The sequence below is a fragment of the Zeus faber genome (assembly GCF_960531495.2).
Source record: "Zeus faber genome assembly, chromosome: 2".
Lineage (NCBI taxonomy): Eukaryota > Metazoa > Chordata > Actinopteri > Zeiformes > Zeidae > Zeus > Zeus faber.
The window spans coordinates 27,915,749-27,931,245 of record NC_137189.1 but is presented as its reverse complement, the minus strand read 5'-3'; the positions used below and the strand labels follow the sequence as shown (position 1 = coordinate 27,931,245).

At 41.1% G+C, this 15,497-nt stretch overlaps 2 protein-coding genes across 2 annotated transcripts; both read left to right on the top strand.

Moving 5' to 3' along the window:
* Positions 1-1,865: 1,865 nt before the first annotated feature.
* On the top strand, positions 1,866-10,272 carry setdb2 (SET domain bifurcated histone lysine methyltransferase 2; the record flags this gene model as incomplete). Its single annotated transcript, XM_080023821.1, has 12 exons — positions 1,866-2,009; positions 2,640-2,753; positions 3,864-3,956; positions 4,158-4,330; positions 4,540-4,803; positions 4,984-5,312; positions 5,609-5,778; positions 6,306-6,478; positions 6,598-6,673; positions 7,278-7,489; positions 9,804-9,892; positions 10,071-10,272. The coding sequence occupies exons 1-12, from the start codon at positions 1,976-1,978 to the stop codon at positions 10,270-10,272; spliced, it is 1,929 nt and encodes a 642-aa protein (XP_079879947.1). The 5' UTR covers positions 1,866-1,975.
* A 674-nt stretch (positions 10,273-10,946) lies between these two features.
* On the top strand, positions 10,947-14,728 carry creg1 (cellular repressor of E1A-stimulated genes 1). Its single transcript, XM_080024431.1, has 4 exons — positions 10,947-11,264; positions 12,757-12,876; positions 13,265-13,378; positions 13,465-14,728. Exons 1-4 carry the CDS (start codon positions 10,986-10,988, stop codon positions 13,543-13,545), a joined length of 594 nt encoding a protein of 197 aa, XP_079880557.1. The 5' UTR covers positions 10,947-10,985; the 3' UTR covers positions 13,546-14,728.
* Positions 14,729-15,497: the final 769 nt, after the last annotated feature.

Genomic DNA, 15,497 nt, shown 5'->3' with positions numbered 1-15,497 from the left:
GGAGGACGCAGGACGGTCATTCTGCGAGATGCATTCTGGGATACTTGGCTGTCCCAAGTCCACACAAGTCACCACCGATGAATCCTTGATAAAATGGGCGGAGCAAGTCCACATCCGGGCATTTGGACTGGACTTGGCTTGATGCGTACTTTGAATTGGAACAGTACTTGGGCTGCGACTGATGACGTTTCACAAGTCCACAAGAGCACAAGTACAGACTAGAACGTAGATTGAGAAAGGGCCAATAAGTGAAAGTTGTGGCTGTGATGATAACAAAGTTTTAGTCTATTTGGATGTGAACATGTGCATGTCCTTGGACCCCCAGAGGAGCACTCCATTCCCTGCTCCCATATTTGTTCTGTAGTTGTCTGTATTCTGAAAGAGCAAGCACAACAGTGGAGGCGTCCGTCTGGGTTTTCCGACTTGTTGTATCCGAGGGGTCTTCTCCTGGTTTTACAACGGGAACTAGCATTGCTTGTTTCCACACCTAGGGATGTTGTCCGAAAAAGGAAAACGTTTCGGTTTTACCGTTTTACTATAATGAAAAAGGTTTTGGAACTACCATTTTTATGTATACCATATGTATCAACAGGAAACACAACCGCATATGTGTTTCCTGTTAATGCGGTTGTGTTTCCTGTCAATGTGGTAGTGTTTCCTGTCAATGTGGTAGTGTTTCCTGCTCATACGGTTGTGTTTCTTGTTGATGCGGTTGTGTTTCCTGTTGATGTGGTTGTCTCCTGTTGATGTGGTTGTGTTTCCTGTTAATGTGGTTTTGTTTCCTGTTAATGCGGTTGTGTTTCCTGTCAATGTGGTTGTGTTTCCGGTCCATACGGTAGTGTTTCCTGTTCATATGGTTGTGTTTCCTGTTGATGCGGTTGTGTTTCCTGTTAATGTGGTTGTTTCCTGTTGATGTGGTTGTGTTTTCTGTTAATGCGATTGTGTTTCCTGTCAATGTGGTAGTGTTTCCTGTTCATACGGTAGTGTTTCCTGTTCATACAGTAGTGTTTCCTGTTCATACGGTTGTGTTTCCTGTTGATGCGGTTGTGTTTCCTGTTGATGCGGTTGTCTCCTGTTGATGCGGTTGTGTTTTCAGTTAATGCGGTTGTGTTTCCTGTTAATGCCGTTGTGTTTCCTGTCAATGTGGTAGTGTTTCCGGTTCATGCGGTAGTGTTTCCTGTTCATACGGTTGTGTTTCCTGTTAATACAGTTGTGTTTTCTATTAATGTGGTTGTGTTTCCTGTTAATGTGTTTTTTTTCCCTGTTAATGTGGTTGTGTTTCCTGTTGATGCGGTTGTGTTTTCTCTATCTAGCTATTATGGCCACTGTAGGTTTTGCTATTAAAAATGTATTACATATATTACAAAACCCAAACCATTCAATCATATTTTCTGTTCATATGTCATCATCATCATCATCATCCTCATATATTCATATGTCATATACTCAATTCTTACCTCTTTTTTAAATATACAATTAATTCCATAAAATGCGACTTAAACCAATTTTAACTCGCCCACCTGGACAGCAGCTGATTTAAGTCAAAAAGAAAAACATCTTTCCGAAATTTGTTTTAAAATCAACTGCGAATGTTTTACCGCAAGGTTAGGTTATTTAAACTATGTTCAACGTTTATTTTATTTGATATTTGTTTGCGACGTTTCGTTTCAATTTTGCATATAAACTATTTCACCACTGTTGTCAGGTTCCGGTTTTGCTGAACACCACAACAGTGCGGTGCATTGTGGGTAGGAAAGAATGGATGAATGGAGCTAGCAAAATGTGTCTCTCGGACGTCATTTTGCAATTATTGATCATTACTTTTTGAAGTAATTATTGTTTCAAGTTTTTTTTTTTTACTTAAACGTCGACATAGATTTGGCCTTCTGGCCCGTGGTTTGGTAACCTGTTGCTATCAGCCTCTTTGCTGTAGCTGTAGTTAGCACTGTGGCTAACAGCTAACGTTTAGGCGAGGATGGAAGTGGAAGAACTAACTCCTTCAGATGTGGGTAAGATGGAAACTTTTTAATGATGTCATTTAATTATAAGATAATACTATATTATTTTTCCGGTCCCTTTCTAAGTAAAATACATTATTTTTGTTGCCAATATCCCACCAGAGAAAAATAATATCTATCTATCTATCTATCTATCTATCTATCTATCTATCTATCTATCTATCTCGTCTATCACTGTCTCTCTATATCGTTATACGGTATCTACTGTTCTATCTAATCAATCAACAGTATTTATCTATATCTCTCAATCTAAATTTGCTTGCACTATTACATGCAGTTATACTCAAGATTCTTTTCTTCCACTACCATGGTTTAGTACTGCCAAATCATAGTTAATTATTCAGCAAACTCTAATGATTATATACTAATATACGACACATCTAAGTATTTCATCATTTGATGTTGGTCAGAGTTGTTCAAAATACTCCCCACATGAACTTAATATGAAGTAAACACTGTACACTGAATTGCATATTGAGGTAAAAGGATAAACAATGTAGCATAATTGAATAAAGCCAGAATAAATATCACACTCTACTTTGTCACTATTTATGAACAGTTTAAGCTATTGTGGACTAAATGCATGACCAGTCTTTCTGTTTTCCTGTGGCGTTGCGTTAGTCCGAGCCAGGGCATTCTGGGCTGAGGCTGATGTGGACGCCGTATTCAGCGAGATCTGTGAATACATGAACCACCTGCAGTATGCCTTCAAGAACAACACAGCCACAGACCAGGGTACCTGCCTGCCTGCCTGCCTGTCTGTCTATGTCTATTTCTTTATTGTTATGTTCCGATGTGAGCTGCTGTGACACTGCAATTTTCCCTGGGAAAAGAAATCAAGAGAGGAATAAAGTATCTATCTATCTATCCATCTATCTATCTATCTGTAGTAATTAAAAAGACTCAGGCGGGGGCCTGTGAATTTTCGTGGTCAAAAAGAAAGCCTGGATCTTGGGCTCGGCGTTGTTATCTTATTCTCATCTTCAAAACATTGGAAAAAAAACACTGGAACAGAATAAAATCTGATGCGTACAAATTTTATTGTGTATCGGAAAAACAAACACAACAACAAACTCGGAGTAGGCTTCGCGAAAACCCACTACTTATCTTCCCTTGTTCTCATATCTTTATAGTCGGGGAGAAGCTCTGTTTTATTTGCAAATCCCTCCTTTTTTTTATGTCACAAAATCCTCAAAAATCTGATTCAAAAGTCATCGTCCTAATCCTTTGTTTACCTGTCTTCTGATGTCACTTCTCAGCCAGCCAATTGCAGCCTTCATAGCTTAACACCCTCCCTCTCTCGGAGAGGGTGTTACTTGTAAGTCTCCAAAAACAGCTGGCTTCCAAAAAAACCCAAAAAGACTGATTCTGCTGACTCTGCAGTCCTGGCTGCCCCGTATCTAACCTTGGGCGATAATATTATAATCTTTCTGTATTGAGGAAGGTTTTTGCTTCCTCCACTGGACATAGGATGTACTAGATTTTGGCTCTCTCTCTCTCAATTTGTTTTTTATCGCATTGGACATAGTATAACATAGTAGGTTTCTTTATGTGGGGTAACTATTTTAACCATAACAGGTTTCGAATTAACCTCTATCTATCTATCTATGATTAAATTAGCAAAACAGCAATTCCCAAGCGTTGTCGGGACATTCTGTAACATTCTGAATTATTTTCCCTTGTGGAAGCAAATAGCTGTGCCCTGGGTGACCCCAGATGAAACAATGGTGGGAATGGAAGATGAGCTGCCTACTTAGACAGGACCTTGTATCCCTAACTTACAGTACTTCCTGTTTTCCCTGGTGAGGGGAGAGGCTGATGGGCTCTTTGTGATGTGTTTGTCAGAGTTCGTTCAGGGGATGAAGATTGTCACCTTGCTGGAGTCAGCGCTGACGCCCCCTCCGTCCGACTCCTTCATCCAGTTGGTCATCGGAGCAGGTAGGTCCAGATCCAACACTTTACACCTGCGGACTCAAATGCAAAGGACCTGGGGGCCACTGGGCCAGGGTATCTTCTCCTCGTAGGGAAAAACAAACTGTCCTGCTTTAGTGAATTGTCTGGAAATACATCTGTTAAAAACAGACACGTTATCATAAAAATGTGTTATATTTTATTCAGCAACATTCCTGTGTATTGCAGAGCTGCTGTCTGACCCCCCGGACCCTCTCCTGCAGGACAAGCCCTCCTCCCCCAGCTCCCCCCAGCCCTCCAACGGCCTGTCGCCTCCACCGTCGCCCCCTGCTGCCCAGGAGCTGCTGCTGCCTCCACTTGTCGCCATCCAGGCCCAGTACAAGCCCCACCACTGCACTACGGTATTCCAAAATTAACTTTACTACAGTACTACTATAGAACACTAGTACCGTACATATACACTGAATACACTAACACAGCTTATGACTGTATATGTACACTCAATACACTAACTGAACTCTTAACTTTTAGAAGTGGTTGCCGAGTTGGTAACCATGCATCAGCTGTTTGGTGCCAAGACTGACAAAATGTTCACTGGTCCCCACCCCAGACCTGCCTGCCCGGCCTCCCCAGGACCAGCCAACCCTTCTGGGGTCAGAACCCACTGAAGGTCCCCCTGCTGTGCGGGTTCCAGCGGCAAGAGGGGCTGCCCGCCGAATGCTGGGAGGATGGGGATGCCTCTGAGGTAGAGCAAGTAACATCAGAGGGGACGGGGCTTGATGTTGTTTACAAAGCGCCCTGTGGTCTGAGCCTGCGCAGCTACGAGGACGTGATGCGTTTCCTGTTTGCCACGGAGAGCTGCGATGTTCTGCAGGTGAGTTCCATGGCCACAGCCATTTGGCTGGTGACTCTGCCTCTTTGCAAGTCCATCCAGAAAGCAGCAAGCTTGTAGTTACTTTTAATAATGGCATGGTCCACCACTAACTCTTAGAAGTGGTTGCTAAGTTGCAAAGACTGACAAAATGGTCTTTGCAACATGCTAACTGTCTACCAGGTGGAGTTCTTCAGCTTTAACCCGGAGGTTCGGCTAGACCCGCCCCGGCCGGTTGGACCAAACGTCCCAGAGCAGGACCTGAGCCGTGGCTTGGAAGCCTCCCCCGTGCAGCTGTGTCCCGGGGAGGACCGCAGTCGTCCCCCGGACTTCCGCTACCGTAAGGACCGCTGGCCGCCCGGCTGCTTCCTGACCCGCGACTCAGCGCTGTTCGACACCTGCTGTGACTGTACCGATGGCTGCACCGACCCCGAACGCTGTGCCTGCTTGGCTCTGACCAGCAGGGGGTGCCACTACAGCCACCACAGGCTGAGAGAGCCGCTGGCATCAGGGTGAGAGACATAGCCGTACAATACAATGCGAATAACACGTTAACACAATGCTAAATACAGTACTAATAAAATGCTTATACAAAGCTCATAAAACATTTGATATAGCATTAATTGTTCTCTCTCTCTCTACCTATCTCTCCCTGCCTGTCTGCCTACCTTGGCCCTCTCTCCCTGCCTGTCACCCTACCTGTCTCTTCCTGCCCGCCTCTCTCCCTACCTGTCACACTCTCTCTCCACCTGTCTCTCTCTCTCCACCTACCTGTCTCTCTCGCCATCTGTCTCTCTCTCTCTCTCAGGCTGTATGAGTGTGGTCCGTGGTGTGGCTGTAGTCGCTCTCTGTGCCAGATCCGTCTGGTTCAGCAGGGGATTCGGATCCGGCTCCAGGTCTTCCAGACACCTGGCAGGGGCTGGGGTGTGCGTTGCCGTGACGACCTGGATCAGGGTACCTTTGTGTGCACATTCTCAGGTAATGTCACAAATATCAGTATAAATACCCAACATCTATATCCCCGTGTGTCCAGTTCCGAGAAAGCACAGGGCTGCATGCTAACTGTGTTAGCTCAGTGAATAGCTGCAGAGGGGATCTAGCCTAGCTCCTGTGAAATACACCTTCGAGCATGAAAAATAAAACAAAAAAAAAATTGAGTTATCGAAAGTGACAATCCATCACATGGTTTGTGTTGGGTGCCACCAACAATAGAAACTGCAAATGCACAGCGCTGTTACTGTGAAATTACACTATAGACACTATACAGTATATACTATATACACTATATATACCTGCCACACCCCCTTACAGTGAAATAACACGGGTCCTTTTCTATCGACTAATTCACCTTAACGACCTTTATGAAGGAACGGAACGCATCATTAAGTGAGGAGTACCTGTACATGAAACAATATATGAACTGGAAAAAAAATTAACAATAATTAGAATTAATTAATAAAATAAAAAAGTTATACTTATTACTAAAAAATGTTTCTTTCTAACAGGAATAGTCCTGACTCGGTGGCGAGGTTTGGACGAGGCTCCGCCCACCAAGCGGTCGAAGGCAGAGTCTCAGTCCGATGATGAAGTGGAGGTCGTCACTGAGTGGTTGTCGCCGTCGGTAACGGTGATCCAGAGAGCCAGTGACTCCGCCCACAGCCTGCAGGACAACGCAGGGGTGAGTTCCACGTCCTGGGAGTGTATATCATCTTCCTGTAGTCTGATATCCACTTCCTGTTTGGACTTCTTAATGTCAATCAGCCCATCAGAGCGTGACGGGGTCTCCTTGTTCCTCAGATCCAGACTGTGGTGCTGGGGGGTCCGGAGCCAGAGCAGCTCCCCCCAGTGGCGCTGTCGCCCCAAAGTCCCAATGGTAAGTACAACATTTAGATTTATGCATCCAAATCAGTGATATGTCATAAATGCATTCAATTTAGTACTTTATCATTTAAAATCCAGTGAATTTTAAACCAGGCTGCTGTACTGGCAATAAAATTTGGAATATGAATGAAATTAAAACAGATGAAGGAATAGAATGATTAAAACTTATAATAAAATAAAAACCTCTCTTAATTATGATTTAGTTAGTTGAAATTATCACTTAGGAAATTAAAATGATGACTATGCATCTCTTAATTATAACTTGGTCAATTAGAATTATGACTTAGCATCTGTTAATCATGATTTATTACATCATAATTATGACTTTGAAAAACTTTCCATCTCATATTTATGACTAGGCATGATAATCATGACTTATTATCTCATAATCATTACTTAGTATCTCATAATCATGACTTAGTATCCAATGATTAAGAGATACTACCTGGCGATGTCACTGTAAAATAAAATTAAAATAAAAATTGACACCAAACTGGCAACCCGTCTAGGCTACTCCCTCTCTGTAGTCACATGACTTCTACCGGTGCAGTCTGTGGGTCGATCACTCCCCTCCCTCCCTTTCCCTCCCTGTGCAGACGGAACGACAGACCAATCAGGAAGCCCAGATCAGGTGGTTGGCGCAGATACGGAGGATGGTGAGCCGGTAGCGGAGGAGGAGGAGCAGGAGGAGGAACAACAGAACCACAAGGAGGTGACAGAGGAGAGGAAGGCGAGGATGAGGAGGGAGGAGGAAGACGGATACTTCCTGGACGCCTCCAAGGAGGGGAACGTCGCCCGCTTCATCAACGTAAGTTGTGTGTGTGTGTGTGTGTGTGTGTGTGTGTGTGTGTGTGTGTGTGTGTGTGTGTGTGTGTGTGTGTGTGTGTGTGTGTGTGTGTGTGTGTGTGTGTGTGTGTGTGTGTGTGTGTGTGTGGCTTTTTGATTGGTCTAACAAGCAACAGGTAAAACCCCTATCCCCACACACTCAGGAGAGGAGCCCTTGTTATGGCATGTGTCCATCTGCTCCTGGGCAACTGCAGACTGCGTATCTTTCGCTGTCACTACAGCGGAGCGTACGCTCTGGTTCTTCATACTCTTATTGTACGTCAAGAGCTCCGTTCGTGATCAAAGGATTGACTCCTTTTGAGACTCGGTTCTTGACGAGTTACTCAGTAAAACGAGTCGTTCAATTTCATTCAGTTGGTTTAACGCAGTGAGTGAAGGAGGACTTCCAGTGAACGAGGGCGAGAGTTGGCCATTATTATTTTTGCAATGATTGCAATTTATTTTGGAATGGTACCATAGTACAATATAAATCGAATATAAAGGTATATTTGCACTTAAAAGTGAAAGGGACTTTCACTGAAGTTTGAACTGGTTATTTCCATGTTATATATGTTGGGTCCTACTAAAAGTTAGGTAAGTTACAGGTTGAATTATACTGGAATTTGATGACAGTCCCATATTCTATTATATTGGACCTCAGTGACCGTTCCATGTTGTATTTTATTTAATTGTAACTCAGTGACAGTTTCATGTTATTTTATTGTTCCATAGTAAATACTGAACAATAAAAACACACAGAGTCAAAATCAGCAATCTCACTATTGTGGTAACGGAAAATTGCAGCATCAGATGATGTAATGTGTTTGTCACTGATGTTCAGCAGATACCCCCAATGAGACCAAATTTTAAGAAAACTTGATTACTCCGATAACTGATATAAACTCGAAATTTTCGGAGGACAATGTAAATATATTTAATAGTCAATGGTTTATTATGAACATACAGTTAAATGAAAATCGGAATCTGCCAAAATCAGAATAGGCAGGTCAGACTAAAAAAAATCAGGGATCGGAATTGGCCAAGAAAATTGCATTCGGTGCATCTCTAGTTGGTAAACATGTTTGATAACTTTGCGAGGTGATGCATTTCAAGGGGTACATCCTAATGAGATAAGTTTGTATACTGTATATAGTTAACTGTAGTAGCCAGCATACAATGTGATGAGCCTTGTGACGAGACGCTACGATGCTAATAACTGATGGAGTCATTCAGTCATTTCAAATGCCACTGTGACTCCCCCTTACACTATTACGCTATACTCAAAATATTTTCCCAATGTTGGCAGGTCTGTGGATGAGCTGTGGTGATTACAAAGTCGTTTTGTCATATAACTGTTATTCAAAACATGTTGAAAAATACAGGATAATGTGTAATGTTATACACATAAAGATAATGTGTTTTATCTAATTTAAATTTTCTTTGTTGGCATGAAAATAATTATTACATTGCCAAAATATACACATATACTGTATATTAATATAGATATAGTAATTATGATATTAACCATAACATAGTGAAGTAAAAACATTGTGACAATAATAAAATAAATGAATAAATAATAGTTGTAATATCAACAACATGAATAATGAGAAAAAAAGACAATAAAAATATGAATTGAAAAATAAATAAAATTATCATTAAAAAACAAATAATAATGATAATAATCAATATAGCCGCAGGCAGCAATACTCAGGTCCAGTTTATTTCTTTTAGGTACATATTCGTTTTTTGCTTTCTGTGAAATGCATCACAAGTTACGAAAGTTACAAACACCATGGCCTTACGTCTGGACCAATCAACGTGCACTTACGTCACTGCATTTGCTCTTCCGGCGTTCAATTTAAATATCCCTGAAGAACGGCGTTTTAAGAATTACGATCGTTCCTGAGTGACGCAGCGTGGACACGGTCACTAAGTAATTTTGGTGGTTAGTTTTTTTTCCTTGAATCACATTTTCAATAAATTACGTTTTGATGAAATATGAAAAATGTTGTGGTATTTCTGTCTGTATTTACCAATGCACGGCTTCTATTTTTCTGACGCCGTCATTGGTAGCTTCTGCCGTTCTTCTGTTTCAAATAGTTTTAGATTTCAAAATTCTGCGAATTTTCCCCAAACAATATCGATAAGGGATACAGCCCTGCAGACTGGACCCCTAATAATGATGATGATGATGATGATAAATTTAATTTAAATAAATTGAAAAAGAAATACCGGTACAATAACATGATTAATAATAATAAAAACAATAATAAATGATATCTCCTTCTCTCCAGTCCAGCTGCCAGCCGAACCTCTTGGTTCAGAACGTATTCACGGACTCTCAGGATCGCTGCTTCCCAGTCATCGCCTTCTTCACCAACAGGTGATGCACTTCCTGTTGCTGCAGGAAGTTGTGACGCAGGAGGGAGAGACGTGCTATATACTGTATTATATATATTTTAGGTATTGCACAGATATTGTGTAATACATTTTCTCTATTATGTCTCTAACTCCACCTCTCTCTTTCCTCCCTCCCTCCCTCCCTCCCTCCTCCCCTACAGAGTGATCAAAGCTGGTACAGAGTTGACCTGGAGCGGTTTCCCTGAAACAGAAAATGCTTTGTGTAGCTGTGGGGCCGACGGTTGCCGCGGCCACACGCTCCCGCCTCCGATGACGTGCACGCCCCCGACGATGTGCACACCTCTGACAAAGTGCACGCCCCCGACGTGCACCAGCAGCAGATCAGCTGACCCCGAACCCTGACCTCTGTTCCTGTTCGTTTCATTTTTTATACCTGTAGTTTGTAATAAAACGGTTTGGAAACTTTGTGTCTGCTGTGAACAATCTGGTATCATTTATGTCCAGTATACTATATACATTATATCACTACAGTAGCAATAGCAATAGGCTGTTATAATTAAGTTATTGATTGAGTGATAAGGTAATGGAAATAGAAAAATGTAGAAACCCAAAAAATACACTATAGACTTATGCCCCCATGGTCAACCTAATACAACCGTTATCATAATATATTGTATCAGTCCTTTATTCCTATTCCTTATGTTTAGGCATAAATATAGTATCATACCGTGTGTGTGTGTGTGTGTGAGAGAATAGGTAAGGTATATAAATATCTAATATAAATAAAAAATACTAGGAGAAATTCCCTATATTAAAGATAAAGGTAAAAACAAACACACCTGCGTTTATTTTAAAACAAATCAAAACTTTTTTTGTTCGTTTTTAATATAATGAAAACTGAAACAAAGCTCAATTCTAACTATTTAAAAAAAAAATCGGAGGAAAACACTGAACCTGGCAACCCGGCTGCGCGTCTCCCTTTTTCTGGTCACATGACCCCGCACCACATGGTCACATGACCCAATCCATGCGGTCACATGACCTCTCCTCAGCGTCCACTCTGCGCTTACGCTCCGTCCTGCGGCACCGATCAGATTCGGAAACGTTCCCCGGCCATGAGCGCTCTCCTCTCCGCCTGGTGCCTGCTGCTGCTCGGCCTCGTCGGCGGCTCCTCCGCGCTCCACATCCCGCCGCACCAGGACGTGGCCCGGGTGGCCCGCTTCGTGGCCAACCAGTGTGACTGGGCTTCCATGGCCACGGTGTCCACGCACGACCCGGTGCGGGGACAGCCCTTCTCCAACGCCTTCTCCGTGAGCGACGGACGCCTGGGCTCCGGCTGCGGGGTCCCCTACCTCTACCTGACCCGCATGGAGGTGTCCGTTCAGGACCTGCAAGTACTGAACAGTATTTATAATGACTCAAAATAACTTGTTTGTATGATACCACTAACATGATGTAACTATAGGTCAATAACTTATTATTACCTTAATAACTCTTTTTTTTTTTTTAACACGCTATAACTATATAGAATAACTCTAATTCTTTTAACGGGCGTAGTTTATTTCGTATACTATTTCTATTCTATTTCTATTAATAAATGCATTTTTTATGTATTTCTTTTTGGTAACTTCTTTTCAAGATTCAAGATGTTTATTTGTCACATACATATACATACGATCATACATATACGCACTGGAATGTCATATTTTATTATTTTATTATTACTGTTATATTCTTATTACAGCCTACATTTTAGAAAAATTATAATTGCAAAGATTATAATTATAATTGTATATTAAATTTTTGTATATATATATTTTATCTCAAAATGTGAAAACGCAGTCTGACATGAAGCCATCCTATTTTACTTTTCTGTAATTAAAAATTTGGTATTGGTACTTCATGTGTAATCTGATATTTATACTTTTTTTTCTTCAAAATGTCAATTCTATTCTCAAAATCTATTGAGAGACTTAAATCCATAATATTTATAAAATATTCATATGCTGCTTTGCTGCTGCAATTTATGTGTTGCTACTTGCAATTTTGTGTGTTTATATTATTATTATTATTATTATTATTATTATTATATTTATTTAAGTGAGTGGTACCATGACTCATGGGATTTTCTTTCTGCAGAATGACTCAACAGTTTCTCAAACTGAAGCTTTTCAGTCACAGATGAAACTTTGAGATAAAAACTTATCAGCCACAGAAAAAAGTGAAGATTTACTGTATCGTCTTCTTCTTCTTCTTCTTCTTCTTCTTTTTCGGCTGCTATATCTAAATTAAATATATTGGTATGTATATCTAAACATGAGAAAAAACGTTATTGGATTATGAAGTTAAATTCATTATATTTTACTAAGTAATCTGTTTAGTTATTATATTAAAGTCTTTTCTCATGCATGGTATTCATAGCTTCGCCAAAATGAGTATTTATTGTTGTTCCAGGTTATGAATTAAGAGTTCTGTTTTAATCTCAAACTATTTCCAGATGAATGTTTAACGTTAAATCATTTCTTGGAACGAGGGTCATTTTTTAAAGTGAGATTAAATATTTTTACATTTAAAATGTCCTCTCTCTCTCTCTCTCTCTCTCCCTCTCCCCTTTCCCCCCTCTCCACTTCTCTCTCTCTCACCCCTTGTCTCCCCCCTGTCTCTTCCTTTCCCCTTTTCTCTCTCGCTCCCTCCCTCCCCCTCCCCTTTTCTTTCTCCCTCTCTCTCTCTCTCTCTCTCTCTCTCTCTCCCTCCCTCCCTCCCTCCCTCTCTCCCGCTCCCCTTTTCTTCCTTCTCTCTCCCCCTCACTCTGTCTCCCGCCCTCTCCTATTTTCTCCCTTCCCCCTCTCCCCCATCCCTGCCCATCTCTCCCCCCACCCCCTCCAGGTGAACCCCCAGGCCTCTCTCTCTATGTCTCTCGCCCAGACAGATTACTGTCGACAGGAAGGATATGACCCTCAGAGTCCCCTGTGCGCGCACATCATCCTGTCCGGCTCGGTGGTGGAGGTGAGTACGACACCCTGTGAACTACATCCCGCTGTCTGTAAACTATACCTTAAACTACTACCTGCAATCTATAAACTACACCCTAAAGCCTATAAACTACACGTACAGTCCGTAAAAGACACCCTACATTTTCTAAACCACACCCTAATGCCTGTAAACCACAACTTACAGCCTATTGACTCCACCCTACAGTCTGTAACTACACCCTGCAATCCGTAACCTTCCCCGTTCAGAGTGTAACCTACACCCTGTAATCTACATAGTGAAATCTCTGTCACCAAGGAACAACTGGAGAATAAAAATCTTTACTATTCTTGTGTGTCAGCTTGAAAGAGCCAAAACAAAATGACTGCCGACCTTTGACCCTCTGTCCCCTCGGCGATGGCAGGTGAACGGGACGGAGGCGGACTTCGCCAAGGACGCGCTGTTCACCCGACACCCAGAGATGGTCGGCTGGCCGGCGGACCACGACTGGTTCTTCGCCAAGTTCAACATCTCCATGGTGTGTGTGTGTGTGTGTGTGTGTGTGTGTGTGTGTGTGTGGTAGAGTGTGTGTAGAAACGTACAAACCTCTTCTTCTTCTTCCAGGTGTGGGTGCTGGACTACTTCGGCGGGGTGAAGACAGTCACCCCCGAGGAGTACTTCAAGGCTTCTCCTGACACGAAGTGACAGCCCAGAGGGAGTGGCATCAGCGTCTGACCTCTGACCTCTGGGTGCCTTCAGACGGAAGTTTGTTGCGAAAGAACTGCATTTTCAAAACCAGCATTTACAATTCTGGCGGCTTTCAACTCGAGCTGTTTTGTTTCTATTCATGATAGGAAAACAAACACATTGACAATTGATGAAATCCTGTTGTGTTTATATCTTATTCAGATTTATTTAAAATTGTGTTATGAAGATTTGAGAAAATATTTTTTTGTGAAAAGTTATTTTTATATTATTTTAATTTTTTTAGCCGGGGCACTTGTAACAACATTCTTAGGCAACCACAATTGCCCCATGGCTGCCAAGCTGTTCTCTCAAATCTGGATCATTTTAAAGGATTTTGATCCTTCTTTTAATTGAATCATTCTGTTCGACACCAAATGATGGAATAATAAGGTTTAGGTTTTAAAAAATATATGAAAAAATAGTTTTGCTTTAAAACCCTCACCTGCACTGACGCTGCTCCACCAGCAGAGGGCAGTATTCACAACAAAACACTAGAACAGAAATGACGCAGAACCTCAAAATACATTTAAATAAATGTAATTATATAGCTAGTTAATTAATATATATATATTTTTACTTAATGCCCAGCTTGCATATCATAACATATGATAGTTAAAAGATCCATAAATATAATTTTATAACTAAAGAAAAATAAAGTAAATAAGCTTTACATGAGATTAAAATAGGTTAGTAAAGTTAAAAATACCTCACTCTTTATTTTTCTTTTACAAAAATGAAAGTTGGAAATTTGGAGTTTTCCATTCTGAGAAGGGATGACAACCGTCAGACTTTTTTTTATCATTAAACTAAACATATAATGCAACACGAAATTCATGAGAACCTTGATTTAAATTCAAATTTCATATAGAAGGGAAAGTGATTCATTCATAGAAAATTTTATCTGAAATGTTGTTATTGATTATTATCAATTCGTCAGAAATTGTATGAAAGAAAGTGATTTTACTCTGCAGAGTATGATAACTATGATAGACGCCGAAAGCCTTAGTCTTCTGATTTGAAAATATTGTTTCTTCTCTTCTTCTATTTCTATACAACTTTGATATAAAACTTTACCGATCACATTTATTACAGGGAATGATTTCTTAGAGATTTGCTTGAATAAAGTTTCAGTTTAAATATACTTTTGACTGATTTCTGGCATTGAGTTGTGGATATAGAATATGCTTACAGTTGGGTGAGAGCAACTACTATTAACTACTAAATTATAATTAGTGGTCTATTGTAACATGATCGAAACAAACCAAGAATAACCAGAATTATGAGTGAATAAAAAATATATATAGTGTTCTAAAGGTGAAAACAATATAATTAGCAAGTTACAATTACGATTGTGTACTTTTCCACCACCAGACGGAGCACTAGTCTATCATAACCCGATCCAAATAAACCAAGAATAACAAGAATCCAACAGTAGGACTAAAAAAGTAGAGTCTAAAATTGGATTATATAAATGGATTTATTGATACTGAATAATGTTAACAGCAAAATTACTGATGTCATTATGATACTGTACCACACACTCTGCAAACTACACCATACAGTCTGTAAACTACCGGTGTTAACTATATCCACAGTCATGGATGGATTACCCGACGGGCCAACCAGGCACAGGCCCAGGGGCCCAAAAGCTCAGGGGGCCTGATGCATGATGATGCACTAACGTGATGTCACCACAACGCTACATTTATTGCCCCGCGGTCGAAGGGAGTAGTCATTCATATCAACAAAGCCTGAAATTCCCACTGGAATAGCCTAAACATGTACTTTGAGGCTGTCACCATGGCCCTGTCAAAATGACTGCTCCCTTCAGTTAATCTGTAGGACTTCAGCGCTGAAGCACTGCATTATTGTCTCAGGCCTCTAATGTAAAGTCATGGTTTAAGAAGACC